The sequence below is a fragment of the Myotis lucifugus genome, unplaced genomic scaffold, assembly GCF_000147115.1.
Source record: "Myotis lucifugus unplaced genomic scaffold, Myoluc2.0 scaffold_282, whole genome shotgun sequence".
Lineage (NCBI taxonomy): Eukaryota > Metazoa > Chordata > Mammalia > Chiroptera > Vespertilionidae > Myotis > Myotis lucifugus.
In genome coordinates this window covers 555,037-582,744 of record NW_005871330.1, presented here as the reverse complement: position 1 = coordinate 582,744, position 27,708 = coordinate 555,037, and the positions used below count along the sequence as shown (strand labels likewise).

The window sequence follows — 27,708 nt, the reverse complement described above, 5'->3', positions numbered from 1 at the left end:
CTGTGGTAACAAAGTGGGTTAAGAGTTGGTTAGGGAAGCCCCTCTCAGAAGAATGTCTCCTTCAAGACCCTTTCCCCGATGGCTTTAATCCACCCCAGGTAGAGGAGTGTTACAGCAATCACACTGCACTGCATCAGGTGACCAGCATCTAGATCACTGTGGGATTTGTGAAAATTCTCTTCTATTCTTTGGATTTCAGTTGCATAATTAGTAAGATGAGTGATATGGATTAGATGGTCTCTTACACTAATACTATCATGTGACCATTACAACCAGTATCTCCAGGCATCTGCTTTCATAAGGCAACCTCTGTCCACTAAATCGATAGAAATATAAGCACAATAATACTACAGGAATGATAGCAAAACAGGGAATGTTAAGCAAATTTGATGTCAGTTCCAGACAGACAATGCTGACAAAGAGATGCAGGTCACAGAGATAACAACACAAATATTTTTTTAAATTAAAAATTAGAATAGAAAACAATGTTCAGATATTGTTTGTAAGCAAAATGTGAAATATATACCATGGGTAGTTGATGGAAGAGAAGTCATAGTTGCTGATTTATAGACAGAGAAAAGCCCCCTTTTTTTTTCTTATGTTGAGTTTCATAGAGGAAACAGGATTTCACAAGCAACTTGCATGAAAAACAAACAAAAACGAGAGAAGCAGGACATCTCAGCTCAGAGAGATAATCCAGTTCTGGAGCAAGTTTGAAGTGGGAGTGGTATAATGTGACAATGAATCCGAGACGACTGGCTCGGGAAAACAAATGAAGCTATCTTTGGCTACTCTTCATGAAGCAAATTTTAAAATTAAATTTCCAGGCAAAACCAATAAAAAAAATATCATGCATTCTTGGGAGGAACTAAGGATCTTTTCACAATTCTCTGGTAAAAAGCAGAATCGTCCTTCCCTGGTGTAGTATCTGCAATTGTGCAGGCAGTTGACAAGACTTCCCACAGTTGACACAGTGAAACAGAAGAGCAGCAGGCAAAAAAGTCCAGGGATTGCAGAACATAGCGCCTCTGAAACAGCACCTCACTTTCAGGTTGCCAACAACTCAAATTATTTATAGGAGATTGATTCATATACTTAACCCAATGAGAGAGGAAATATTTCTAATTATATCCAAACATCTTTAATATGAAGGGAATTATGTTTGGAGACCTTCATTGCCAAAAACATGCTTTGCCAAACATGTTTTAAGAAAGAGGAGGAGGCTACGTGTTTTCCATATTTGATCCTATAACAGAATCCTTGGAATGAGTCTGACTTGTCTTTCCTCATAAAGCTATAAAAGTGCCCTTGGAATGAGTATGCCTCGTCTTTCCTCATAAAGCTTCAAGGTAAGTGTGTGGGAGGACAGGGCTCTGTGCGAAGGACGGTAAGGGATGCCTGGCCGCCCTCACACATGCCAGGCCACATATCCTGGCTCCCACTGCCCCTGGCAGCCCTGCCAGTGAGGCACCGACGTACTCCGGAGCAATTTTAATTAGACGTTTTAGTGGCCCCAGTCATTTTCTGGTCCCGACTTAAGAATTATGCACGCTATAATTGGGAATTGTTAGACTGTAATGCAGAATAAATTTGTCTTTTTTCTTGCAGTTCTGATCCACTTCCAGATTGCAGCTCTAAGGTAAGAGACTGATTTTTTTCTCATTCCTCAAGGGTGCAAGAAACCTTCTGCAGTGGTTTGGAGAGTGCTCAGGGGTTATCAAATAAAAGCATTTCAATTCCATGGATGGTCAGACCTCCCTTGAAAAATTCTGAGGGGGACTTAGAAACTGATTCCATATGCATTTATGTCCTTTGTCATATATGAAAATGCTTTCTCAGGTTTAGGCGTTTTATACATAATTTTTCTATTTGCAACACTGCAGGTTGTCTTTTAAATAGTTGAATTCTAACATGCAATACATTTCAGTGTTATTAATTTATAGAGAAGATGTAAATTTCCTATACTACAGCTTTTACCCAGCACTAAATAATATAAAAAACTAGAGAAGTTGTCTAAATGGATTGAATCCTTGCCTTGGAAAGTGGCTTAAATCTGCATGTTGTTTCATAATCTGTAAAATGGAAAATTTTTAAAATATGGAAAATGATGATGAATAATTTCAGCAAGACAAAGCATTTTAATTGTGTCACTCTAATCACTGGACTCTGGGAGAATGTGGAAAAGTCTGCTCAAGTGCTTTAAGTTCTCCTGGAAAGATATCACTGTTATTATAAAATGGATTACCTATTATCATTATGGACAGGATTAATGAATGTTAAAGTGGCAAGAGACTGATCTTGAAAATGTTTGTGAAATTTTTATAATATTAGTAACAAAGCAAGAAAATATAAGTAATAACATTTTATCTTAAGTCTTTGATTCACACTAAAGACAGGTGAAAGAGCTTAGTTTGTCAAAATTATGGTACAGGAACAAGAGCAATTGATGAATAGAATCTTTTTAACAAAATGATGCAAAACAAAGCCCTCACAGTTTGGCTTTTCTTTATTAGTCTCTGAAAATCCAAATCTAGAATGAAAAGATTTTCACCACAAGCAAAATAGTTCCTAGAACTTTTGCAACCTATTTCTATAGTTCTTTTTACTCACAAAGCCAGCTTTGAGCTATGTGCTGCATCCACCTTGTGTTCTGAGAGGTGTGAAGGATGCCATAGAGGGGAAGGTGCTCCCTGCCTGCGAGGTACTTATCCAATTGGAAGATGAGAACAGTAAGTGGAAGAGATGGAGAACACCCTGCCATCATCTTGCTTTGTGTTTTGTATAAACCAATAAATAATAGGCAGCTTATAAAAATCAATATACATATGCAATAGAACTCAGAAAGCAACTACAATATCAAAGAGTAAGTGAGCCAGGTTACAATAGTTTCTTTCCAAATGCATGATTAAGTGTCTGTCAGCACTGGCATGGAACACAGACACTGACATTTCTCCTCTAGCCAAGCCAGGGAGGTGGTCATACTCAATGCTCAACTGGCCAGTGAATAAAAAATGTTTTTTTCTCCTCTTAAATTAAAAAGCATTTTTTCAGTTAGTTTACTTTCAATATTATTCTGTATTAGTTTCAGACATACAGCCAAGTGGTTAGAAAATCAGATGATGTTTTATTTTTTAAACGTGAATCTAATGGTTCAGTTTCTGAATTTCTATACTATCTTTTCTTCTTATGCCAGGCAACGTCTTCCACTGTGCTGCCATCACTAACCCGCAGCCATGAGTTCCGACCAGGAGATGGCTATTTTTGGGGAGGCTGCTCCTTTCCTCCGAAAGTCTGAAAAGGAGCGAATTGAGGCCCAAAACAAGCCCTTTGATGCCAAGTCATCAGTGTTTGTGGTGGACCCTAAAGAGTCCTTTGTGAAAGCATTTGTGCAGAGCAGGGAAGCAGGGAAGGTGACGGTCAAGACTGAAAAAGGAGCGGTGAGTACATCACCTGGAGATGGTGAGACTGGCCTGCATTTTGGCTTAGGTGAGCTGACACTGATTTTTTGATCTGGCCTCTCTTACTTCGCAGACTGTAACTGTGAAAGATGACCAAGTGTACCCCATGAACCCTCCCAAATATGACAAGATCGAGGACATGGCCATGATGACCCACCTGCACGAGCCCGCTGTGCTGTATAACCTCAAAGAGCGCTATGCAGCCTGGATGATCTATGTGAGTGCCTTATCATGGCCTTCTGCTCATACACGTAGTTAATATTTTTTAAAAAATAGTAATTAAGGTCTCCATAAAATAATAATTATTTTTTCTTTTGGTGCAGACCTACTCGGGCCTGTTCTGTGTCACTGTCAACCCCTACAAGTGGCTGCCAGTGTATAATGCAGAGGTGGTGTCCGCCTACCGAGGCAAAAAGCGCCAGGAGGCCCCGCCCCACATCTTCTCCATCTCTGACAACGCCTATCAGTTCATGCTGACTGGTGAGTAGCTCAGCTGGTTCTCCTATGAATTATTTTACCACCTATAGTCAGAAAATGTTAAAACTATAAAGACCTTTAGAAATAATCTAATCAAACCCACGAGTTGTCCAGAAGAGGAGACTAAAACACAACAAGGTACATACTATAAAAGTGGGGACTAAAACTCAGTTCCCCTGATTCCACCTCCATGATCCTACCAGGGCAGCAAACTGCCCCATCCCTATTAGTCTGCTTAGTTAGTCTCCCTGCTTGAAAAGATGGGATTTATTTTATATATTTAAGTAGCAAGAGTAAGATGAAGTAATAACTGTCTGAATGGAAATAAAAAATGTGTTCAATCATTTTAGTGCCTAAGTTTCTTGTTGATGCTTTTAGAAGTACTTTTATCTCTTTAAATCATCAGAGCTGACTTCAGATATGATATTCTTTCTTTGAATGAAGGGGTGTTTAAGGGCTACAGGCATATAAACAGAAATTGTTATTTTTCCCCTTTAAAAAGGTTTTACTCTGATTGAAGCACCCTCTTTCACTTGCTCTTTCTTTGACCCAATGCCATACTTTTGGGAAGACTGAGCAGTTAGGGTTGCAATCTGTGGCCATGACACAAAGGCATGTGTGTGTGCGTGTGTGTGTGTGTGTGTCCAATGTATCCATTTAGAAAGTAAATCTCAACCTTAGCTTAATACTATTTTAACCAATTAAACTACAACCCAAACACTTAGCATATTGTGCATTTTCCAGTTGCATGCATTATCAGCACTCAGCATGACACTGAAATCCACACATGACAACTAGGGAATGTATCTATCTGCCTTTGCAAAGTACTATTCTTTATTGTAAACCAGAAGGACACACTTCCTGTGGGGGCTTAAGGAATTTAAGATATGACAACACTTTATATTTTTTTCTTCCTCAACTTAAGAATAATATCATATATAACTTTACAATAATATATTGAAAAACTTCATTGGATATGACACTTATGCTCAATGTCCTAAGTGTTTCCCTATACAAAGTTTTGTTTGGGTAACTGGTAAATATGCTGATTGTCCACTGTTTTTCTTCCAGATCGGGAGAATCAGTCTATCCTAATCACGTATGTATTCCTATTCTGAGTCTTATTAGTATTTTATTCTCACTGGGATAATAAAAACTAAAAGAAGAAATTTAGCCCACATACTAAAGCAATAGCATAATCAGCCTAAAACTAGATATTGTTTTCACTTTATTGTAGGATTTTAGAATGTATCAGAATGTAAAATAACAATGCCGCAAATTACATCATTCTAGTCCAGTCTTGAAAGTTCCACAGGACTTACCTGGGAGAAGGAGATACAAAATCCACTCTCCAGACATGGCCTAAACCCGGTACAGCTCAGTGAGCAATGTATAGCCTTCTGATGGTTAAGCAGTTTGGGAATGTTACCAGTGGTTTTTAAGACCTACTTGAGGAATGTCTATTCCTTCCAAGACCTAACTTGAGCCATATCTTTGGTCTAAGGAAACTGAAGAACACTTGCATTTTTTCATAGTTTTTTAAACCAATAGTTTAATTTCCTACCTAGTTGTTGAGTGGCTGCTTTGTGGACAACTCATGCCCAGGCCTCAGCACCTAGAAGAAAGCCTGGCATATTTTAAGCACTAAAGAAATATGTGTTATATGAATAATGAATTAATGAATTTATGTCTTGTCAATGATAAGCAACAGAAGTAATATGAGCTTTATGTAGGCACAGAAAAAGATCTAGGAGACTCTAATAAAGGCATAAAATAGATGCTTAGGTAGTAAATGCTTATGGTGGAAGTAGTTTCATGGCTTAATTTCTCGTATTTGCTTGGTCACATTTGACAGTGGAGAATCTGGTGCAGGGAAGACTGTGAACACCAAGCGTGTCATCCAGTACTTTGCAACAATTGCAGTTACTGGAGAGAAGAAGAAGGAGGAAGGTTCTGGCAAAATGAAGGTGAGTCCAATACCACAGTTAGAATCAAGACTGTCGGGGCTCTCAGGAAGTGGGGAGCCTCAGATGTGAGCACTGCGCTTGCCTTTGCAGGGGACACTGGAAGATCAAATCATCAGTGCCAACCCCCTGCTGGAGGCCTTTGGCAATGCCAAGACCGTGAGGAATGACAACTCTTCTCGCTTTGTAAGTGTCTTGGTCACAGAGGGGTCTTCTCAGCCTTTAAATGCCAGAGAAAGCATGTCTGAATTTTCATTTCAATCTCATCTTTCTTGTGTGCTGCAAGCTTTGCACATAATATCTTTTTTACTTTCAAGGGTAAATTCATCAGGATCCACTTTGGTACCACGGGGAAACTGGCTTCTGCCGATATTGAAACATGTGAGTAACAGGACCTCCTAAATAGAATCCAAGAATGACAAATGATGGTTTGGAGGAACATCTTGCAGCTCCTGCTGAGCCTAGAGCTTGTTTAATACCATTCTGCTGCCAAACATGCCCACAGTTAATGCCAACCTTAACCAGAGTCCACAGTGTACTTTATTCACGTCAGTCATGAGCTAATGATTCTGTAATAACTGCCAGGAGCTGTTAGGCTTGTCTGAATTATTCCAGCCTCAGAATTGACCTCAAAATTTTCGAAGAAAAAAACCAAAACTAACACTAGGGATAAATGAGTTGCCTCTGGGTGGAATATGTCTGATTGCTTCCAAGTCCGAGCCTTGACAAATTTCACTTTTAGTATTCCCTCTATTATAAAGTGAGAAGAGACCCTGGGGAGGAGGAGTTAAAGAATCTACTATATTTCATGCATCCGGCTTCTTCTGTATGAGAAATGAATATGCCTTGGGCCAGCAAGCTTTAGTTTCTTTCTAGAGATACAAGAGCAACTGCCATTGTAGAGATGTACTATGTGGTACCTCATGGGAACATTCAGCTGAAATCGCAAGGGGCCAATAAAATATAACTGATGACCATAATGCCAAGTCACCCCAGGAACTTTACAATTTCCCTCCAATCTAATATCTACTTTCCACTGCAGATCTTCTGGAGAAGTCCAGAGTTACTTTCCAGCTAAAGGCGGAAAGAAGTTATCATATTTTTTATCAGATCATGTCTAACAAGAAGCCAGAACTGATTGGTAAGAAAGATCTTAAATTCACAGATAAAAGTTAATCTTTTTTATTAACAACAACCTGTAATGTACAATGTATCTCCTGAATTCTATGTACCCAGAAATGCTCCTGATCACCACGAACCCATATGACTATGCCTTTGTCAGTCAAGGGGAGATCACAGTCCCCAGCATTGATGACCAAGAAGAGCTGATAGCCACGGATGTAAGTTACACATGCAGGTTTTTAAAACTACATTATGAATGGGAATGACAATAGCAACCTCCTGTAGGTGTGGTAAGTATATAGTATAAATTCTCCTAAATAAGTTAGTCTCTTCTGCCCTAATCTTTATCCTCTCGTTTCTCCCGGTAGAGTGCCATTGACATCCTGGGCTTCACTTCTGAAGAAAGAGGTGCCATCTATAAGCTCACAGGGGCAGTAATGCATTATGGGAACATGAAATTCAAGCAAAAGCAGCGTGAGGAGCAAGCTGAGCCAGATGGCACTGAAGGTATAAAAATGTAGTTCCATCTGGGTTTAACAGGAGAATCTAGGCAAAAAAGCCAATTCCTAACTCATGTCTCCTTTACAACTGAGCTTCTGATGGACATACAGAAACGTACTCCTGCACAGACTTTCTATAGTGATGCACTCTCTACTCTGAATAGTGGGGTGCACATCAGATCATGTTGTGTTCCTAAATTGTGTCTCTATAGTTGCTGACAAAGCGGCCTATCTCCAGGGTCTGAACTCTGCTGATCTGCTCAAAGCCCTTTGCTACCCCAGGGTCAAGGTCGGCAATGAGTATGTCACCAAAGGCCAAACTGTACAGCAGGTAAGCCCACGACCTTAATGAATGACATATATCCTAAGCCTTCCCAACATGTCTTTAATAACACCAAGTTATTACTCTGAAGGTGATCAATTCAGTGGGTGCTCTGGCCAAAGCCGTCTATGAGAAGATGTTCCTGTGGATGGTCACCCGCATCAACCAGCAGCTGGACACCAAGCAGCCCAGGCAGTTCTTCATTGGGGTCTTGGACATCGCTGGCTTTGAGATCTTTGATGTGAGTCATCAGAAAGTTTGAGCAGGGAAGTTTACAAATCATGCTGCTGCAATCAATACTGAAAAAGGTCTATGAGAAATAGCTGTACTACACACTAAATAGGCATGTGAAAGAAGACTGAAAGTCCATAAAAGGGCACGAACTTGGAATGAGACAGCTCTGGACTCCAACTCCAACTCTGTCAATTCCTACCTAAGTAAACTTGGATGATGGGAATGGTATCTGACCAATTACAGGACAAATTCAACTAGGACCGATAGGTAAATCACATATCACTCCAAGTAGCACACTTACTTCTGAGATCATTCTGCCAGTTACGAGCTTGTTGTATCTTAATCCCTAAGCATAAACTGCAAGCACATAGTACTCGGTAAGGGATAAAGAAGGTAATGAGGACAACAAAGATGACAGTGGGGAAGACAATGACAAATTCAAAGGGAGATTTCAAGGCTCCTATCTGCCCTGAAATATCCAGGTATAGAGGATGAATGTGGTATTGCAAAGTAACTCAAATTCATCTGCCTGAGAGAGAATACTTCAAATATAGCTTAGGAAACAAGGGTACCGAAGTGAAGTCCTCTACCTGATAGCAATATCTCAGATGTGTCTGATCCACAAGTAGAATTCCTATACCTTTTCCTGACTGGTAGACACTGGAGGAATCTTCCTCAGTTTTAGGAACAAGAGCATTTCCAGAAATTCCCAAGCCCACATGGGAAGGAATAATCTGGCACCAAGCAGGAACAAGAACCTATCACACTTTTTTAAAATAAGAAAACTAACAACACTGCATACTCGCAATGTCTTTGAGTTTTTTAATAGATTTATTAATATAATTCACATACCATTAAATTTGCCTATTTAACTCAATGGTTTTTAATGTATTTACAGATATGTGCAACCATCACAATAATCATTTTTAGAACATTTTCATCACCCCAATAAGAAACCCTATTCCGTTAAATCATTCCTCACTTCTCGCTCCCCCAGCCCTTGGTACCACTAATGTCCTTTCTGTCTCTATGGATTTGCCTATTCTGGACATTCCATAGAAATGGAACCATACAATACATGGCCCTTTATGATTAGTTTCTTTCACTTCGTATAATGTTTGCAAGGTTCTTCTGTATGGTAGAACCTCCTCGACTTCTGTGTATAGTGACACTATTCGAACACAATAGCATTCACAATTGTTTTTAGGTCTAGGTGTCCTGACTGGTAAAGCAGAGCGGATCTCCTCAAGTTCTAGTACTGGGTACAAACACTGGCTCTGGTGTCAAAGCTTTGGAGCCCCATCATGCCCCTAACCAGCAGGATCTTGCTCAGGTTACATAACCTCTCTCAGTGTTTCCTCACCCATGAAATGGACAAACAGTACCACTTTGAAAGGCAGCTGTGAGGATCAAATGCAATAATTTATATAAGCACTTAGCACAGTGTCTAGCATATAGTAAATGTTCAATGAAGGTTAGCTATTGAATTTTTATTCCTATTATTAATAATAACACACAGACCATAGTGACTCAGATGTATCAACCTTAGCTAGTTATACGACATAATCAGAGAGATAAATTCCTATGAAACCTATAAGTAAAAATATACATTGTGAAAACCAAATAATTGTTTTATTGCATAGGGAGTATCATTCAGACCCTGTTTATTCCTACTTAGGAGATACTTCCAACGAGGGTGCTAACACTTCCTCACCCACAGCAGCAAAAAAGACAGGCGGGATGAAGCCATACCATCCTGAGGGCAGTTGGGCTTACCAATTAAGAAAAGCCCCTATCCAATAGAAGCTTTTATTATAAAATTAACGGTAATTTGTATTTTATACTTATATTTAGTACAACAGCCTGGAGCAGCTGTGCATCAACTTCACCAACGAGAAACTGCAACAGTTTTTCAACCACCACATGTTCGTGCTGGAGCAGGAGGAGTACAAGAAGGAAGGCATCGAGTGGGAGTTCATTGACTTTGGGATGGACCTGGCTGCCTGCATTGAGCTCATTGAGAAGGTAAAGAAATAAATGCTACTCCCCAGGGATAGCTCCTCTTTACGTGGGGCCATCGCCTCTTCGCTCTAACTCTTTCCTGCTAATATGTTGCTGCCCCTAAGCCCACTGCCCCAGGCTGTAAGCCCTCTGATAGTAGAATCCCCTTGTGCATAAAGGCTAAGTGATTGGAAAGCACCTAGAGAGGTGCCTGGGTGGTTAAGACCCCAGGGCTCAGTTATCCCCAAGAATATGATGGGAGCCCAGCAGGGACTGTGGCATTTCATACCCTTCTGGTTTGTCCAAAGACCCATGGAGGAGGGACCATGGAGCAGTGGGGTTCAATGTCACTGTGAAAACAACATTAACTTAAAAATTTTTCCCCATGACATTTTGATCACTGGTCAAATGTTGAAAGGGGGTGGCTACTGAGAAATACAGATATGATTGTTTAAAATATTACTTATATTATTTGATGAAATTTTTGGTAAACCTATTGCTAAAAGTGAGCTACATTTATATACACATAATTTTTTTAAAATTTTCATTAAATTTATTGGGATGACATTGGTCAACATGAACATAGATTTCAGGTGTGGGTTTCTATGTTACAAGATCTGTATATTGCACCTTGTACCCACCACCCAAAGTCCATTTTTCTCCTGTCACCTTATATTAAGACCCCCTTCTCCCTCAACCCCCTTCCCTCTGGCAACCACCACACTGCTGTTTGATATACACATAATTTCATTCCATGTACTGTTGTTCAACAAATATTTATTAAGCACATACCATATGTCTAGTGCTGCTCTGTCATTGCACCGAACAGACCAAGAGCCTTGCTCTCACAGCACTTACAGTCCAGTGTTCTAGTAACAGAGCGGCAGCACCAAAGTGGCTTTGGCTCCTGCAGACAATGGAGTCATTGGAATAGACTGGTGTTGAATACTGAGGTACAGCCTGTTGTGCTCCTTCTAGCCCATGGGCATCTTCTCCATCCTGGAAGAGGAGTGCATGTTCCCCAAGGCCACAGACACCTCCTTCAAGAACAAGCTGTATGAGCAGCATCTTGGAAAGTCCAACAACTTCCAGAAGCCCAAGGTCGTCAAAGGCAAGGTTGAGGCCCACTTCTCGCTGGTGCACTACGCGGGCACCGTGGACTACAACATTGCCGGCTGGCTTGACAAGAACAAGGACCCCCTGAATGAGACTGTGCTCGGGCTGTACCAGAAGTGTTCCCTGAAGGTTCTAGCCTACCTCTTCTCCGGGGCAGCAGCAGCCGCTGAAGCAGGTAATTTTTGATAGAATTCTCTTTTACTGAGTGTCTGAAACCTCATGTGAGGAAGCCTGTACTATGACTGTTGTGCTTTCTCGGTTCCCCTTAGAGGCTAATGCTGCTGCTGGAAAGAAAGCTGCCAAGAAGAAGGGTTCCTCCTTTCAGACCGTGTCTGCTCTCTTCAGGGTACAAACTTCATTTTCTCTAATTAGATTCAGGAAATTAAACTTAATTTTACTGTGTGGGAAAGGGGAATTAATGTTTCAAGGATTATAATACTGGGTATGACTCAAGGAGAGAGGTCAGCGGGTAGAACTGAGTCTTATGGCACTCTGGAAGAGATACTCAGTATAACATAGGAGACACAGGCCTCAGGAGGGATGAGCGTGAATTGCAGAAATAAGTATCAGATGGTAAAATTCAATTTGGGGCCAGGAAATGAGGTCATTTGACACTCATAAGTTTCTAATGGGGTAGGATTAAGCAAAACATGCCATTTTCTTGAGCCTTTGGGAGCCTCCAAATGATGCAGGTGCTTAGGCGAATATTGGCATAGACTGAAATGAAGAGATTTCAAAATCTGGGGATAGAATAGTGGTAGGAATTGGAAGCTGATCTAAAAAAAACAAAACACCACACACACAAAAAACCCCAGATATGATTTAAAAAATAGCCCTTTAAGGAAAATTTACTTTTCTTTTGACAATCCAGCTGGCAAAAACTGAAGCTCTAGTTATTCCAAAAAACCAGGATTTCCTTGGAAAACATCTCACACTTGGTAACATGGCTGTCAGTTTTCTGCCAGTTCCCAGAACAAGGCATTAGAAGGCTACTCACTGTGGAACCAGAAGGAGGACAGAGCTCTCTAACTATGATAAGGAATAAGCATGTGATAGGGAAGGAGATACAACTGCAAGTCAGGTAAAGAAAGAAATGGAGATTTGGAGAAAGATATTGACTTATTTGTAAAACCAGATCACATATCTAGGCAAAAAGAGTGGCTGGAAGTATTTCCATATGTTTAGAATGTCATACTAAATTGACAACGTATTCTATGATCTCAACATCAGTGAACAACCACTTCAACATTTAGGAGACAAAATCTCTATATATAATGCACAAAAATAGGCAATAAAAGACCATTTTAGGAATGTGGAAATTTCAGAGTTAACTCTTTGCAAATTCTAATCTGTATGGGTACTGGAAATATCAGGGGGAACACGTTGTAAAGTATATGCTTGTCTAACCATTATGCTGTACACCTAAAAAGAAGACAAAATATTATTGAATATAAACTGTAATTGAAAAATAAAATGTAAAAATAATTAAAAATTTAAGAAGTATTAAATGAATGCCATGGAGCATGATTATGTCTGTATATATGAATGTCTGAAAACAGTATACTTTTTAAACCAAATATTCATATGGTTTCACAGGAGAATTTGAATAAGCTGATGAGCAACCTGAGGAGCACACACCCCCACTTTGTACGGTGCATCATCCCCAATGAAACCAAAACTCCCGGTAAGACAGCTCTGATATCCAGACAAGTTGGTGTGTTTGTGCTAGACCATGAAATGAGGCATGTGTATCTTTCATTTAGGGGCCATGGAGCATGAACTTGTCCTGCACCAGCTGAGGTGTAACGGTGTGCTGGAAGGCATCCGCATCTGTAGGAAGGGATTCCCAAGCAGAATCGTTTATGCAGACTTCAAACAGAGGTCAGACTTTCTCACCATGAATTATTTTAAGAGATTTCTCTTATAAATGTTAATTTTTCAGTGAAAGGCTCATTAGTGATCCTGATTCTAGGAATATTTCCTAAGAATCCCGAAACACCAATCAGAAAAAATATATGCACCCCTTTGTTCATAGAAGCATTATTTACAATAGCTAAGATCTGAAACATACCAACTGCCCATCGGTAGGTGAATGGATAAAAAAGGTGTGGTACATTTACATAATGGAATACTATGCAGCTATAAAAAGAGGATCTATTACCCTTTGAGACAGCATGGAAGGACCTGTAGAGTATTATGCTAAGCGAAATAAGCCAGTCAGAGAAAGACAAGTATCACATGATCTCACTTATATGTGGAATCTAATAAACAAAAGAAACTGACAAATAAAATAGATCCAGAGACATGGAGGCATGCAACACACTGACCAACCTCAGAGGGAAGGAGGTGGGGGTGGGAAGAGATTAACCAAAGAACTTATATGCATTGACAATAGTGGACACAGACAATAGTTCTGTGAAGGCCTGGGAAGTGGGAAGGAGTAGGGTGGAGGGGGTCAATGGGGAAAAAGAGGATATCTGTAATAATTTCAACAATAAAGATATGTTAATATACATATATATGAAACAAATTTAACTGACTCTGTATTGAAATACCAAAAGTTTGACACCCTTTGAATATATGGAGAATAAAGAAGTAGATATGATTTCTTGTTTATGTTTATTATACTACTTAACAGCTATGTTTCTATAATAAAGCAGGAAGACTTCTTGTTCATGACAAGAGCTATATCATTTATTTGTTAAACAGATACAAGGTATTAAATGCAAGTGCTATCCCTGAAGGACAATTCATTGACAGCAAGAAGGCTTCTGAGAAGCTCCTTGGGTCCATCGACATTGACCACACTCAGTATAAATTTGGTCACACCAAGGTAATAGTCTCTGAAGTCTACCTAATGCTATTTCTGTCGCTTTGAAGTTGATGTATAACTTCTGATCTACAACTCTGCTCATGCACAGGTCTTTTTCAAAGCTGGTCTTCTGGGGCTCCTAGAGGAGATGCGAGATGAAAAGCTGGCCCAGCTGATTACCCGAACCCAGGCCAGGTGCAGAGGGTTCTTGGCAAGAGTGGAGTACCAGAAGATGGTGGAAAGAAGGTATTAATAGGGGTACTTTACTAAACTCCATCAGCATAGGCCTTGTAATTCTGATTCCTGTTATAACCTGACTGAAAATTTCTGCTCCTATCACAGAGAGTCCATCTACTGCATCCAGTACAATGTCCGCGCCTTCATGAATGTGAAGCACTGGCCCTGGATGAAGCTGTATTTCAAGATTAAGCCCCTCCTCAAGAGTGCTGAGACAGAAAAGGAGATGGCCAACATGAAGGAGGAGTTTGAGAAAACCAAAGAAAACCTTGCAAAGGCTGAGGCCAAGAGAAAAGAGCTGGAAGAAAAAATGGTTGCTCTGATGCAAGAGAAAAACGAACTACAACTCCAGGTTCAATCTGTGAGTGTCAGAACCCATTTTTGTAATCTGATGCTAAAATTTTATTTAAGCAATTGCTAGGGAAAATTCTAGATTCCACCTTACCAAGAGACTTATTATCAATCTTTCCTAATTCACAAATGCTTAGAATGTTCTATAAATTTTCATATACAATATTACTAAAAGAATGAACAAGATACACGGGTTTGTGCTAAGGGTAGTTAATGGCGAAGAAGTAACTAGCAAGTTAAGGATCAGTTTAATAAGGCTTATGTATACAGCCTTGTTGGCTCCCAACTCCCCATCTCTGGTGATAAAAATGTCTCCTTTCCTCCTCACATGGGAAATTTATGGAAAGAAGGATGAGGGGATGAGGTCAAACGACCTTCCTTCTCAAACTCCTTCAGCTTAAGATTTTCAGTATGCCAAAGGGCCATATTTTGAGGTGGTGTGCCCTGAACACCATCACTGGAAATAAAACTGTGTCATAATTTCACTAGGAACCATGACTTAAATTCCTTTATTTTGTCATCAGTGTGGTAAGTGCCCAATAAATGTTTCCTAAATGATGGGAAGCTAATAAAAATTAACCTAATGTTTTAAAACACAATTTAATTTTGCTTTCAAAATATTAATATAATCTGAAAATATGCAGAGAACTAAAATAGAAAAGTGTCTATTGTTCCTTCTTAGGAAGCAGATAGCTTGGCTGATGCAGAGGAAAGGTGTGACCAGCTGATCAAAACCAAAATCCAACTTGAAGCCAAAATCAAAGAGGTGACTGAGAGAGCTGAGGATGAGGAAGAGATCAATGCTGAGCTGACGGCCAAGAAGAGGAAACTGGAGGACGAATGTTCAGAACTGAAGAAAGACATTGATGACCTTGAGCTAACACTGGCCAAGGTTGAAAAGGAGAAACATGCCACAGAGAACAAGGTAAGAGACATATTCTGCTATACTCTATAGAGGTTCTACCATCCAATTAGCTGCTTTATAGTAGAAATCATCTCTTCCTTGACTTCCTAGGTGAAAAACCTCACAGAAGAGATGGCAGGCCTGGACGAAACGATAGCTAAGCTGACCAAGGAGAAGAAGGCCCTCCAAGAGGCCCACCAGCAGACGCTGGATGACCTGCAGGCAGAAGAGGACAAAGTCAACACCCTGACCAAAGCTAAAACCAAGCTTGAACAACAAGTGGATGATGTAAGCTTAACATCATGTAAAATTATTTTTTTTAATTTTGTAACTAAGTGGGCATGAGTTTGGATTCTTACCGTGTAATGAGTACTTTCAGGAGTGTTCAATGAATAAACAGTATAGGACATTATCTATATATATAAAAGCCTAAGCGACCATTACGACCAAGTGACCAAAACAACCAGAATGACCGGTCGACCAGTCGCTATGACACACACTGACCACCAGGGGAAAGACGCTCAATGCAGGAGCTACCTCCAGGTGGTCAGTGTGCTCCCACAGCCAACCTCCCACAGCCAGCCAACCTACTGCAGTCCCTCCCCCCGACTGGCCCTGATTGCTGGCCAGGCTGAGGGACCCCACCCATGCATGAATTTGGGCACCGGGCCTCTACTCCTGCTATAAGAACTAATATGGACATGTTAGTAAAAAAAAAAAAAAAGAAAGAAAGAAAGTTAGTTGTAACAGATAATATGGGTAAAATAAATTAGGGGGAAAGACGGAAGAAAAAACTGTATAAACAAAACGGGTCTTTATCTGAGCTTGAAAGAAGAGAGGCTATGAGAAGATATAGAAGAGAGAACGTTCTCTAAATGAGAAGTGTAGCAAGAGCAAAGAAGCAATAATGATCCATAAGGTTTTCTCTCACAGTGACAAAGGAGAACATGGGAGATAAATTTGGCTTCAAACATGTTCTGATATTGAATGGAGAATCCGCTGTAAATGTCTGAGTAAGGGAGGACTTGACAAAGGTCATGGTTTGGAAATATTGCTATGGTGTTTATCCCATGTGGTAAAGCATCAAACAATGAATTCCAGTGGGGAGACAGAGATGACAAGAGGTCTCCCTAGTAGTTTACTGTAACAATGTTGTAATGAGGTGCATTTCACTTTGTAAATGATGAATCCTTGGACTAGATAAATAGCAATAAAAAGTAATAGATGGGATAAATTTGTCTAATTCAAAGAAAAATCAAAATAATTTGCTGATTACATGAGTTAAATGTTTATAAGTTCAACTTGGGACAAAAGGTGGTAACATGCCAGGAACTGTATTCATGGATTATTAACTTTTAGCTTGAAGGATCTTTGGAACAAGAAAAGAAAATCCGGATGGATCTAGAAAGATCAAAGAGGAAACTGGAGGGAGACCTAAAATTGGCCCAAGAATCCATAATGGATGTTGAAAATGACAAACAGCAACTTGATGAAAAGTTTAAAAAGTAAGCAGCAAAGACAAAAGTTTAATGGGGGAAATTAATATTAATATTTATGTGACTAACAACAAGTGTTTTTCTAATAGAAAAGAGTTTGAAATGAGCAATCTACAAAGCAAGATTGAAGATGAACAGGCCCTTGGGATGCAGCTGCAGAAGAAGATCAAGGAGTTACAGGTAAATACCTGGTTTAAACCAGTGAAATACAACATGATGAAATTACTAACACAAGCTAAGTTTGTGTTTTTCATCACTCCCAGGCCCGCATTGAGGAGCTGGAGGAGGAAATCGAGGCAGAGCGGGCCTCTAGGGCCAAAGCAGAGAAGCAGCGCTCGGACCTCTCCCGGGAACTGGAGGAGATCAGCGAGCGGCTGGAGGAAGCTGGTGGGGCAACTTCAGCCCAGATTGAGATGAACAAGAAGCGGGAGGCTGAGTTCCAGAAAATGCGCAGGGACCTGGAGGAGGCCACCCTGCAGCATGAAGCCACGGCAGCCACCCTGAGGAAGAAGCACGCGGACAGTGTGGCTGAACTTGGGGAGCAGATAGACAACCTGCAGAGGGTCAAGCAGAAACTGGAGAAGGAGAAGAGTGAGATGAAGATGGAGATCGATGACCTCTCTAGTAACATGGAGAGTGTCTCCAAAGCCAAGGTACAGTCATGATTTAAGCATGGATGGACCTGGAGAGCATTATACTAAGTGAAATAAGCCAATCAGAGAAAGACAAATATATGATTTCACTCATACGTGGAATCTATTGAACAAAATGAGCTAATAGGCAAAGCAGAAATAATATCTTTAAGAGATTTCTGTAAGAAACATGTGAATGAGCCTTTCACTGGCAAGAGACTGGTCAGAGGGAGGGGCAACTCAGGTGTGACAGGGCAAAGTGCTCACTCTTCATGGGAGCTGAGTCATATCCAAAGAATGTGCATAGTGAAAACTTAAGCTCTTTCAAATAAAAAGTACAATTCAACTATACATTTTGAGATTTTTAAAACATCTCACCTTGATTAGGCTTTTTTATTTTCTTTTAAGCACAAATACATAATTTGCTTCTCAAAAAGAACTCATGAGCTGAATCAAATATAATTACTCTCTTACAAGTAAGCCAGTTGAGTAAAGACAAATTCCCAAGTAGTATCTTGTTACTCTTTCCATCAGAGTCTAAGGCCTAAGTTGTTGTTTTTTTTTTTTTTTTGTAAAAGTAGTTGATTCTCAAAATAGATGAGTACTGAAGCTCCTACGGAATGCTTGGGATTAATAACAATTTCTACTGGTCCAAATACTTGCTTGCGATGTCTTCTGCCACTTTTTTTTTTATAAATATATTTTATTGATTTTTTACAGAGAGGAAGGGAGAGAGATAGAGAGTTAGAAACATCGATGAGAGAGAAACATCGATCAGCTGCCTCCTGCACATCTCCCACTGGGGATGTGCCCGCAACCCAAGTACATGCCCTTGACCAGAATTGAACCTGGGACCCTTCAGTCCGCAGGCCGACGCTCTATCCACTGAGCCAAACCGGTTTTGGCATTCTGCTACTTTTTGAACACAGGGAAACCTTGAAAAGATGTGCCGCACTCTAGAGGATCAACTGAGTGAACTTAAGACAAAGGAAGAAGAGCAGCAGCGGCTGATCAACGACCTGACGGCTCAGAGAGCTCGCCTGCAGACGGAATCAGGTGGGCCACTTACTAGTGTTGACCTTCAATGACAAATTTACCTCGGATGCTCAATTTGTTAAAAAAAAAAACAACAACAATAACAACAAAAAACACAAACAACAACTCTGCACTGACTTACTTGAGATCATATATTCTCTTCCTGAGAGGTGCTCACTTATATGAGCACATTATTGACCACAGGCATGAACAGCTTTCTTTCTTTTTGTTTTTAAATAATAAAGAGAGTCAGGCTTTTTGTTTTTTTAACATTTTAAAGCAGACTTGACTCTAATGAAAATTATTAAATAAAAACTGTATCCTCACAATATTTATTTTCACTTTTCAAGATGCTCCAACAAGTTATTACTTTATTAGCCTCATTACCTTAGAATGTTATCCCAATTTTAAAGATGATAAGTTATGGTAGTGATGAAATGACCTGTCCAAGAAGCTTACTGCAGTCTTTTTCCTGAAGTCTTTCCAATTGCTAGTAGCTAACCCCGGGGAAGTAGGGAAATATTCAGGACCACAACCCAGCCTAGGAACATTCAGTGAGGTTCAGAGCACTTTGATTATCCAAACTGGGGAGTTTCTGCATTCATTCCTCCCCCAATCAACTTATCCACCTTTCTACTACAGTTCTCCATCCCCTGGGTAACATGAAGGAAATTGTTTTATAGGTCATCTGGACTATTAAAGCAATATGCAGATCGAAGTGTTTGGAACCACTTCACTTTCATATTCATTCAAATGTTGTTTTTTCAAGAACAAATCTCAAAGTGGGGTTTTTATTATTGTTATACAGATGATAAGTACACTTATGAAAAAGAAAAACTGTATTCTAAAAGAATAAAAATGCTCCTTGTAGTTTCTCTTCCTCAATACATGTTTACTGCTAGTAATTTAGTGGTATATAAAATATGCAAGCTGTGATTCTTATTAAATGTCAGAGATAAGGCTTCCAGGTAACCAGTTCAATAGTGGTGTTGAAAAATTTTTCTCTATATTTAATATAATGTATTTTCTGAATTATGGTGCTTAAAGAATTGGAAATAAATGCCATTTTGTTTATGATATAATTAGTTATCCCATATATCAACTCCTTCTGGGAGTGGAAGGATACTTGACCATTTCTTAATATAAAAATAATTCCATAATTTCCTTTTGAACATCACTTCTACTTACAAAGGGAACTACTCAAAGCCTCCTGTTTCTACAGAATAATTTTTTGATTCAATGGAAGATAAACTAGTATAACACTATTGCCTTTCACAAAAGGCACTGGAATGTTCCGTTGGTTTGATTTACTTTTCACATGTTTCTTAACAATTTCTATTGTGATCAAAAGATCAAGAAAATCTTTGTGTTGTTCATAAGCATGTAATCTGCCTCAAGGTTTTCCATACTTCTCATTTTTACATAAACTTTCTTGTCAGGGTTGAAGTGGATGTTGGTGGTTTGTTGTAATGCATGCTTTCCATCATGTTTTGACTCAGCTCCCTTGCCCTGCTCCAGTTTTAATGTAGAGCTTTAATTTCCACAGTACAGTTGAATTTTCTGGATCTTGGTCTTTATAGGTGAATTTTCACGCCAGCTGGATGAAAAGGACTCGATGCTTTCTCAGCTCTCAAGGGGCAAACAAGCATTCACACAACAGGTTGAGGAGCTAAAAAGGCAACTTGAAGAGGAGATAAAGGTAAGCCTTACTTTTTATTGTTCTGGTCATTATCATTGTTTTCTTCTGGTGACCTATAGGAACGTAGGTACTAAATATAACTTTAAACATATATAATTAAATTGCCAATCTCTATGTTTTCAGGCCAAGAGTGCTCTGGCCCACGCCCTGCAGTCCTCCCGCCACGACTGTGACCTGCTGCGGGAACAGTATGAGGAGGAGCAGGAAGCCAAGGCTGAGCTGCAGAGGGCAATGTCCAAGGCCAATAGTGAGGTTGCCCAGTGGAGGACCAAATATGAGACGGATGCCATTCAGCGCACAGAGGAGCTGGAGGAGGCCAAGTATGTTCTAGACTTAGTTAAAATGAAGCAACTCTCTTAACAGAGTGCATCTGCCACCTCTAGTAAGTGAGCAAATATCCATTGCTCTCAAAACAAAGAAAAAACGAAGGGAAAGTAGTTTTTTTTAGAAAGGACATAAGGGAAGAGGGAGCTGAATGGTTGTTTTTAAAAGGGGGGACAGTTGTAGATAGAATAACAATTAATTATACTCTCTTGTGCCTCTCCTCTTTCTGAGCAACTAACAAAAATATTGCTCCAAGATGATAGGCCTGTGAAAGAAAAATAATTAGGCTTTAAAGCATAGCTCCTCCCTTTGAGATGTGAAAATATGGCTATATTGAAAAAGTGGGGGCATACGTATATTGTTAAAGACAATAAAATAAAAAGTAGGTAAAAGTTTTTAATAAGAAAGAAAACTGTTTCATAAATATACAATGCAATATAAAGTCCAACACTGAACTATAAGAGGGAGAATCTGGACAGAATAGACTTACTTATTCAACAGAAAGTTTAAGAAGAGATCTATTCATTTAATCTATGGCTAATGTACATCCATATCATTGGAATTACAATGCTTTGTTAGATGCTATGGAAGAGATTCTGAGTTGAGCTCTCAAAGCAAAATTTATATTGATTTGGGAAAGCTTTTTATTAAAGGATTTATGAAAAACTAAGAAAATAGGGGATACAGTTAGACAAAAATCAAGTATATTTTATTTAAATTCAATTAATATAACATCTCAGTACTTAAAATGTATGACAGCCTACAAGAATACTAGCACAAAGATTAGCAAAATATAGATTCTACCCTCTGGAGATCAAAATTCAGTGGAGAAGAGATATAAATAACAGTAATTCAAGGTAGATATTAAGATTCTATAAAGGAGTAATGAATCAGCTACCTTGAAGGGTAAAATGTTGCATTGGGCTGATCATGGATTGCCTTAAAGTCAGACTACTAGTATGAAGTACAGAGATATTGAAATTTGGGTTATTTTCAGCATTTGGTTGGTAAGAGAGCGGGAAGGAGTTAATACAGAACTGGACCTCCAAAACAAGTTTGAAAAGCATGGTAGTAAGAGTCTGACTGTGGAAATCACTCTCTTGTACCCACTTTGAACACCGAGTTCTGCTGATGACCATTCACTTCTATTGTCCCTATTTCACTTTTCAGGAAGAAGCTGGCCCAGCGTCTGCAGGACGCCGAGGAACACGTGGAAGCCGTGAACGCCAAGTGTGCCTCCCTTGAGAAGACCAAGCAGAGGCTCCAGAATGAAGTGGAGGACCTCATGCTTGATGTGGAGAGATCTAATGCTGCCTGCGCAGCCCTGGACAAGAAGCAGAGGAACTTTGACAAGGTAATTTCTGCAGAAGCTTCTGCCTCAGCATCCAACATATAATTCAAGCTAGCCTGCTACCGTCAGTGTGCCTTATTCAAACCATCTGAGGACTATTCTCAGTAGCTCCTGCTTCATGGGTAGGTTGGGGAGGGGGGAGGGATATGTTCTTGTGGTTTCCACTGTTCTCATTCATCATAATTTTTCAGTCCCAGATCATCTCAACTCTCAGAGATGCTAGAATAAATGGTTTCATTACATTAAACTTTCTCCAGTAAATTTCTTGACCATTCCTTGCCCCTCAGATCCTGGCTGAATGGAAACAGAAGTATGAAGAAACTCATGCTGAACTTGAAGCTTCCCAGAAGGAGTCCCGCTCCCTCAGCACAGAGCTATTCAAGATTAAGAATGCTTATGAGGAATCCTTAGACCATCTTGAAACCTTAAAGAGAGAAAATAAGAATTTGCAACGTGAGCACATTTCACCTTTTCTTTAACAAGTAGTTAAATAATGCTTTCCCTCAATGAACAATTTTCTCTATTTTTGTTCACCAACAGAGGAGATTTCTGATCTCACTGAGCAGATTGCAGAAGGAGGGAAACGTATCCATGAACTGGAAAAATTAAAGAAGCAAATTGAGCAAGAAAAGTCTGAACTTCAGGCTGCTTTAGAGGAGGCAGAGGTAGACATATTATTGTACACTCTCGATTCACCAATTCTTGTGTGCAATCGACCCTAATTTCTCTGCATATGAGTATGGGGATGGAGAATTGACCATGTATACAAGTAACATAATTGTATGTCAGGAACTGTGCTAGACATTGAGAAAACAAAGATGAAGTTAAGGGCCTTGCCCTCAAGGGCACTATCTAGCTGGGGAGATAGACATATATAAAACCAACAATAGAACATTGTAGAAATTTCTATAATAGAATAAAGATATGTTATGGTGGCAAAAAAGTAGGAACTCATTCCTATTTCTAGAATACTACATACTTCCATTCCCTGCTAATACCACCCTTTCTGTCATTAAGGCATCTCTTGAACATGAAGAGGGAAAGATCCTGCGCATCCAGCTGGAGTTGAACCAAGTCAAGTCTGAAATTGACAGGAAAATTGCTGAAAAGGATGAAGAGATTGACCAGATGAAGAGAAACCACATTAGAGTGGTGGAGTCCATGCAGAGCTCGCTGGATGCTGAGATCAGGAGCAGGAATGATGCCATCAGGATCAAGAAGAAGATGGAGGGAGACCTTAATGAAATGGAAATCCAGCTGAACCATGCCAACCGCATGGCTGCTGAGGCCCTGAAGAACTACAGGAACACACAAGGCATTCTCAAGGTAAATGGGGTCAAGAGATGGCCCCAGAGCAGGTGGGGTGGCTGAAGCCCTGAGAACAAGGTCTCTCAATGATCCTTCATCCACAGGACACCCAGCTACACCTGGATGACGCTCTCCGGGGCCAGGAGGACCTGAAGGAGCAGCTGGCCATGGTTGAGCGCAGAGCCAACCTGCTGCAGGCTGAGATTGAGGAGCTGAGGGCCACTCTGGAGCAGACGGAGAGGAGCAGGAAAATCGCAGAACAGGAGCTGCTGGATGCCAGTGAGCGTGTCCAGCTCCTGCACACCCAGGTGAATAGATAGAATAGGAGAAGAGTGAAAAATACAGAAGAAGGAAAATCAAATTCTTGCTCACATTTTAGTATTATTTAAAAATTTATTCATAATACTTCATGGAGGATAAAATTTAAAACATTTAATATTTTTGGATTAACAATATTTTGCTTATCTTAATTTTGACATCAAGTCTTGACTGTCTTTTAAAAATACATTGTCACCTGAGATACTTTATGTAAGAAGGAGGGACACCAATTAGTTAATTAACTAGTTTGTGATTTCATTAGAACAGCGGGCATCCTAATTTTTCTCTCAGGTGTTTAATATTTTTAAATGTGATGTTTTAACCAGAACACCAGCCTGATCAACACCAAGAAGAAGCTGGAAACAGACATTTCCCAAATCCAGGGAGAGATGGAGGACATTGTCCAGGAAGCTCGCAACGCAGAAGAGAAGGCCAAGAAGGCCATCACTGATGTGAGCAGAGGGCAACCCAGTGGTGGTCAAATCTGAATCTTAATGTGCTATCTCAGCTTTCTGAACGGTTTTAATTTACTGCTGATTAGGCAGCCATGATGGCTGAGGAGCTGAAGAAGGAGCAGGACACCAGTGCTCACCTGGAGCGGATGAAGAAGAACATGGAGCAGACGGTGAAGGACCTGCAGCACCGTCTGGATGAGGCTGAGCAGCTGGCCCTGAAGGGCGGGAAGAAGCAGATCCAGAAACTGGAGGCCAGGGTGGGTCTTCTGATCAGCATATTTCGCATCTCATTCCTACCCAATGCATGATTTTTCAATACCTAACACTACTGGATGATGTGTGGCATACAGAGATGAATGAGAGATATTCCTTGCTGCCAAGAGCTTATAAGAGGGAGATTAGACTAGGGTATCAATAACTACAATTAAAGCAGAGTAAAAGAAGTACTACAGGCCATTTGAAGAGTAGAAATCCATTAAATGAATGCATCGTAATAAATGTCTTTAAAATTCCCATTTTCTTGCAGGTACGTGAACTTGAAGCAGAAGTTGAAGGTGAACAGAAGCGCAATGTTGAAACTGTCAAGAGTCTACGCAAACATGAAAGAAGAGTAAAGGAACTCACTTACCAAGTAAGAAAAATGGCCTGTCGAGGTTTTCACCCCTGTCTACAGAGGATTAAAAACCAAATATACAACAAAATATGATGGTATTTGTACTTTCAAGAAACTCACTCTTTCAAATATAATAATTTCAGACTGAGGAAGACCGCAAGAATGTACTAAGGCTCCAGGATCTGGTGGATAAACTGCAAGCAAAGGTGAAAGCTTACAAGAGACAAGCTGAGGAAGCGGTGAGTTCAGAATCCCTCATGGTGATTAGGCAGCCTCCAGTTCTCAGATATGTCCAAGCTAATTTGGTTAAAGGGATGAAAGAAAAAAGGGTAAAATGAGGAAAGATTAAAGGGAAATGGTTCAATGAAGGTCTAAAGAATGAGAAGAAACCAACCACTTGATAAGCCAGGGAAAATTTTCGTTCTAGGGATGGAGAAGAGCAAATGCAAAGCTTTTGTGTGGAAAAGAGACTGGTTCAAGAAGTAGAATAATGAGGGAAGTTGCAGGAGAGATAGAGCTGAAGAGCTGGCAGGAGGAGGATCACATGGTCTTCTAGGTCATAATAAAAAGTCTGGCTTTTTTCTAAACATAATGGGACACTGGAAGCCACAGGATTTTTGCATTTGGTCAGTCATGCCCTGGTTTATATTTTTTTAAAGAGTATTTTGGCTACTAGATGGAGGATGATTTTTGGGTAACATAGGTAGGTACAGCAAAACATTCTAGGAGGCTTTTCAGGTGGTCCCATGGCTTGGATTAGGATAGTAGTGGCGCATACAGACAGAAGTAGAGCTATTTTGGAGGTAGAAACTACAAGATATGCTAATAGGTAGCACTTGGGAGGTGAGAAAAGGAAATCAAAGATAATTTGTCAAGTTATGGTTTGATTAACTAGGTGGGTGGTGTATTATTAAAATATAAAGCTAAGGGAAGAACAGATTTGCAGGGCAAGAAGAAAACAGGAATTCTATATTGGAAACATTGTTTGAAATATCATTATATACACCATGAATTCTTAGCATTCCACCTTATCGCATTCCCCCAGCCTGTGATTCATGGGAAATAATGATCAAGTAACATCAATTTCCTAAGTATAAAAGTATGGCTATACAGAATTACATATCATAAATTAGTTCTTGTGTTCATTTATAATTTTTATTTTCCCCCTGACCTCTAAACTTCTAAGGTCAGAGAGAGACAGAGAGGACTTAGTTAACCTTTCTCTAGCTCCAACTTTCTTTATCTGTAGGAGGAAGATCTGAGGGTTTTTTTCAAACTCTATTATTTAGTTATTTAAATTTTATTAATGTTCTAAATTTGAATGACATATTTTGGATGGTTCTAAATGAGCCTTTTAAAAAAGTATGATTACTAGAGACTAAACCAGGACTGGGCTTCTCAAATTCATTGCTATATATTTAAACATAATCAGAGACCACTCTATTTTAGGAAATAATCAACTTCTTGTTTAATTCCCAAACTGCCTTAAATTGCAATAATTTATACTCAAGGCTATTGGTTTGGTATAATATAGATTGCATGTCTGCATTTTTGTTGTTGTTAATCCTCACCTGAGGATATTTTCCCATTGATTTTTAGAGAAAGTGGAAGGGAGGGAGAGAGACAGAGAGAGAGAAACATTGATGTGAGAGAAACACATCGATTGGTTGCCTCCCACATGTGCCCCCCACCAGGGCAGGGGATCACGCCTACAACTGAAGTAGTTGCCCTTGACTGGAATCAAACCCTTCAGTCCTCGGACCAACACTCTATCCACTGACCCAAACCAGCCAGGGCCATGTCTGCATTTTTAAAGGTCTGGTACCATTCTCAGGATTGTGAAGAAAGAAGAGGCTGGAAAGTTGGCACTTTAGGAGTAGCTCTAAGACAGTGGTTCTCAACCTTCTTAATGCCGCGACCCTTTAATACAGTTCCTCATGTTGTGGTGACCCCCAACCATAAAATTATTTTCGTTGCTACTTCATAACTGTAATTTTGCTACTGTTATGAATCATAATGTAAATATCTGATATGCAGGATGTATTTAGGCGACGCCTGTGAAAGGGTCTTTTGACCCCCAAAGGGCTCGCAACCCACAGGTTGAGAACCGCTGCTCTAAGATGTTAGAAGTTAGAGCACCTTGGAGACAAATGTCACCTGTCCCTCCTTGTTATCCATGAGTTCAAGATGCATGAGAGACGTTAATCCAAAAAAAAAAAAAATGTTCCAGATCATTTCTCTAGGTTTTTAAAAAGGTTTGCTAGAGTGAATCATTTTGAAGTAAAAAGAAAATTCAAGACCCACTCACTTAAGAAACTAGAAATTCTGAACTCTATTCACTCCTGAATGCATTTCCATTCATTCTCAGGAGGAACAATCCAACGTCAACCTCTCCAAGTTCCGCAAGCTCCAGCACGAGCTGGAAGAGGCCGAGGAGCGGGCTGACATCGCCGAGTCCCAGGTCAACAAGCTGCGGGTGAAGAGCCGCGAGGTTCACACAAAAATCATAAGTGAAGAGTAATTCACCCAAATATTGAAAGGTGACCAAAGAAATGCACAGAATGTGAAAATCTTTGTCACTCTGTTTTGTACTTACATTTTTTGCAAATAAATAATTTATTTGCAAAGAATTTGTGTTTCTTTCATCCACCGCCCCCGCCCACCCCAGTATCAAATTTACCATTTTAGGCAACAAATAAAGAAACAAACATTTTGCTTGCATCTAATGGAGAAGGATTTAGTCACCAAAAATAAGAGTATAGCAGCCAGGTCAATCCTGGTTAGTAAGTGCTCTAACCCATACATGCCCCTGTGGGGAGCAGGTGAACCCCAGAGGCAGACCTTAGGCATACAGAACATAGAGTACCTGTTAAACCTCACTTGGCAGATTTCTCTTAATGAAGTAAACAGGCTTGATCCCAAAGCTGAGTAAAAATAAGGTACCAACACAAAATAAAAGAGAAAGTAAAAAATTTAGAT

At 39.9% G+C, this 27,708-nt stretch overlaps 1 protein-coding gene across 2 annotated transcripts; it reads left to right on the top strand.

Annotated features, from left to right (window-relative positions):
* Positions 1 to 1,243: 1,243 nt before the first annotated feature.
* LOC102437011 (myosin-1) lies at positions 1,244 to 27,356 on the top strand. Of its 2 annotated transcripts, XM_006099729.3 has the most exons (40): positions 1,244 to 1,349; positions 1,609 to 1,639; positions 3,194 to 3,437; positions 3,532 to 3,675; positions 3,782 to 3,938; positions 5,007 to 5,034; positions 5,791 to 5,902; positions 5,993 to 6,085; positions 6,217 to 6,280; positions 6,942 to 7,040; positions 7,136 to 7,239; positions 7,390 to 7,528; positions 7,734 to 7,852; positions 7,935 to 8,084; positions 9,932 to 10,102; positions 11,057 to 11,369; positions 11,464 to 11,540; positions 12,791 to 12,878; positions 12,958 to 13,075; positions 13,904 to 14,027; positions 14,116 to 14,252; positions 14,349 to 14,604; positions 15,277 to 15,519; positions 15,610 to 15,786; positions 16,858 to 17,003; positions 17,084 to 17,174; positions 17,258 to 17,647; positions 18,556 to 18,682; positions 20,242 to 20,360; positions 20,484 to 20,680; positions 21,855 to 22,038; positions 22,323 to 22,488; positions 22,576 to 22,700; positions 23,053 to 23,361; positions 23,448 to 23,651; positions 23,988 to 24,113; positions 24,203 to 24,373; positions 24,643 to 24,747; positions 24,873 to 24,968; positions 27,098 to 27,353. In XM_006099729.3, the coding sequence occupies exons 3-40, from the start codon at positions 3,234 to 3,236 to the stop codon at positions 27,248 to 27,250; spliced, it is 5,826 nt and encodes a 1,941-aa protein (XP_006099791.1). In that variant the 5' UTR covers positions 1,244 to 1,349; positions 1,609 to 1,639; positions 3,194 to 3,233; the 3' UTR covers positions 27,251 to 27,353. The 2 variants fall into 2 exon arrangements, with proteins under 2 accessions (XP_006099791.1, XP_023619121.1); XM_023763353.1 differs by lacking the exon at positions 1,244 to 1,349 and having other exon boundaries at positions 1,410 to 1,639; positions 27,098 to 27,356.
* Positions 27,357 to 27,708: the final 352 nt, after the last annotated feature.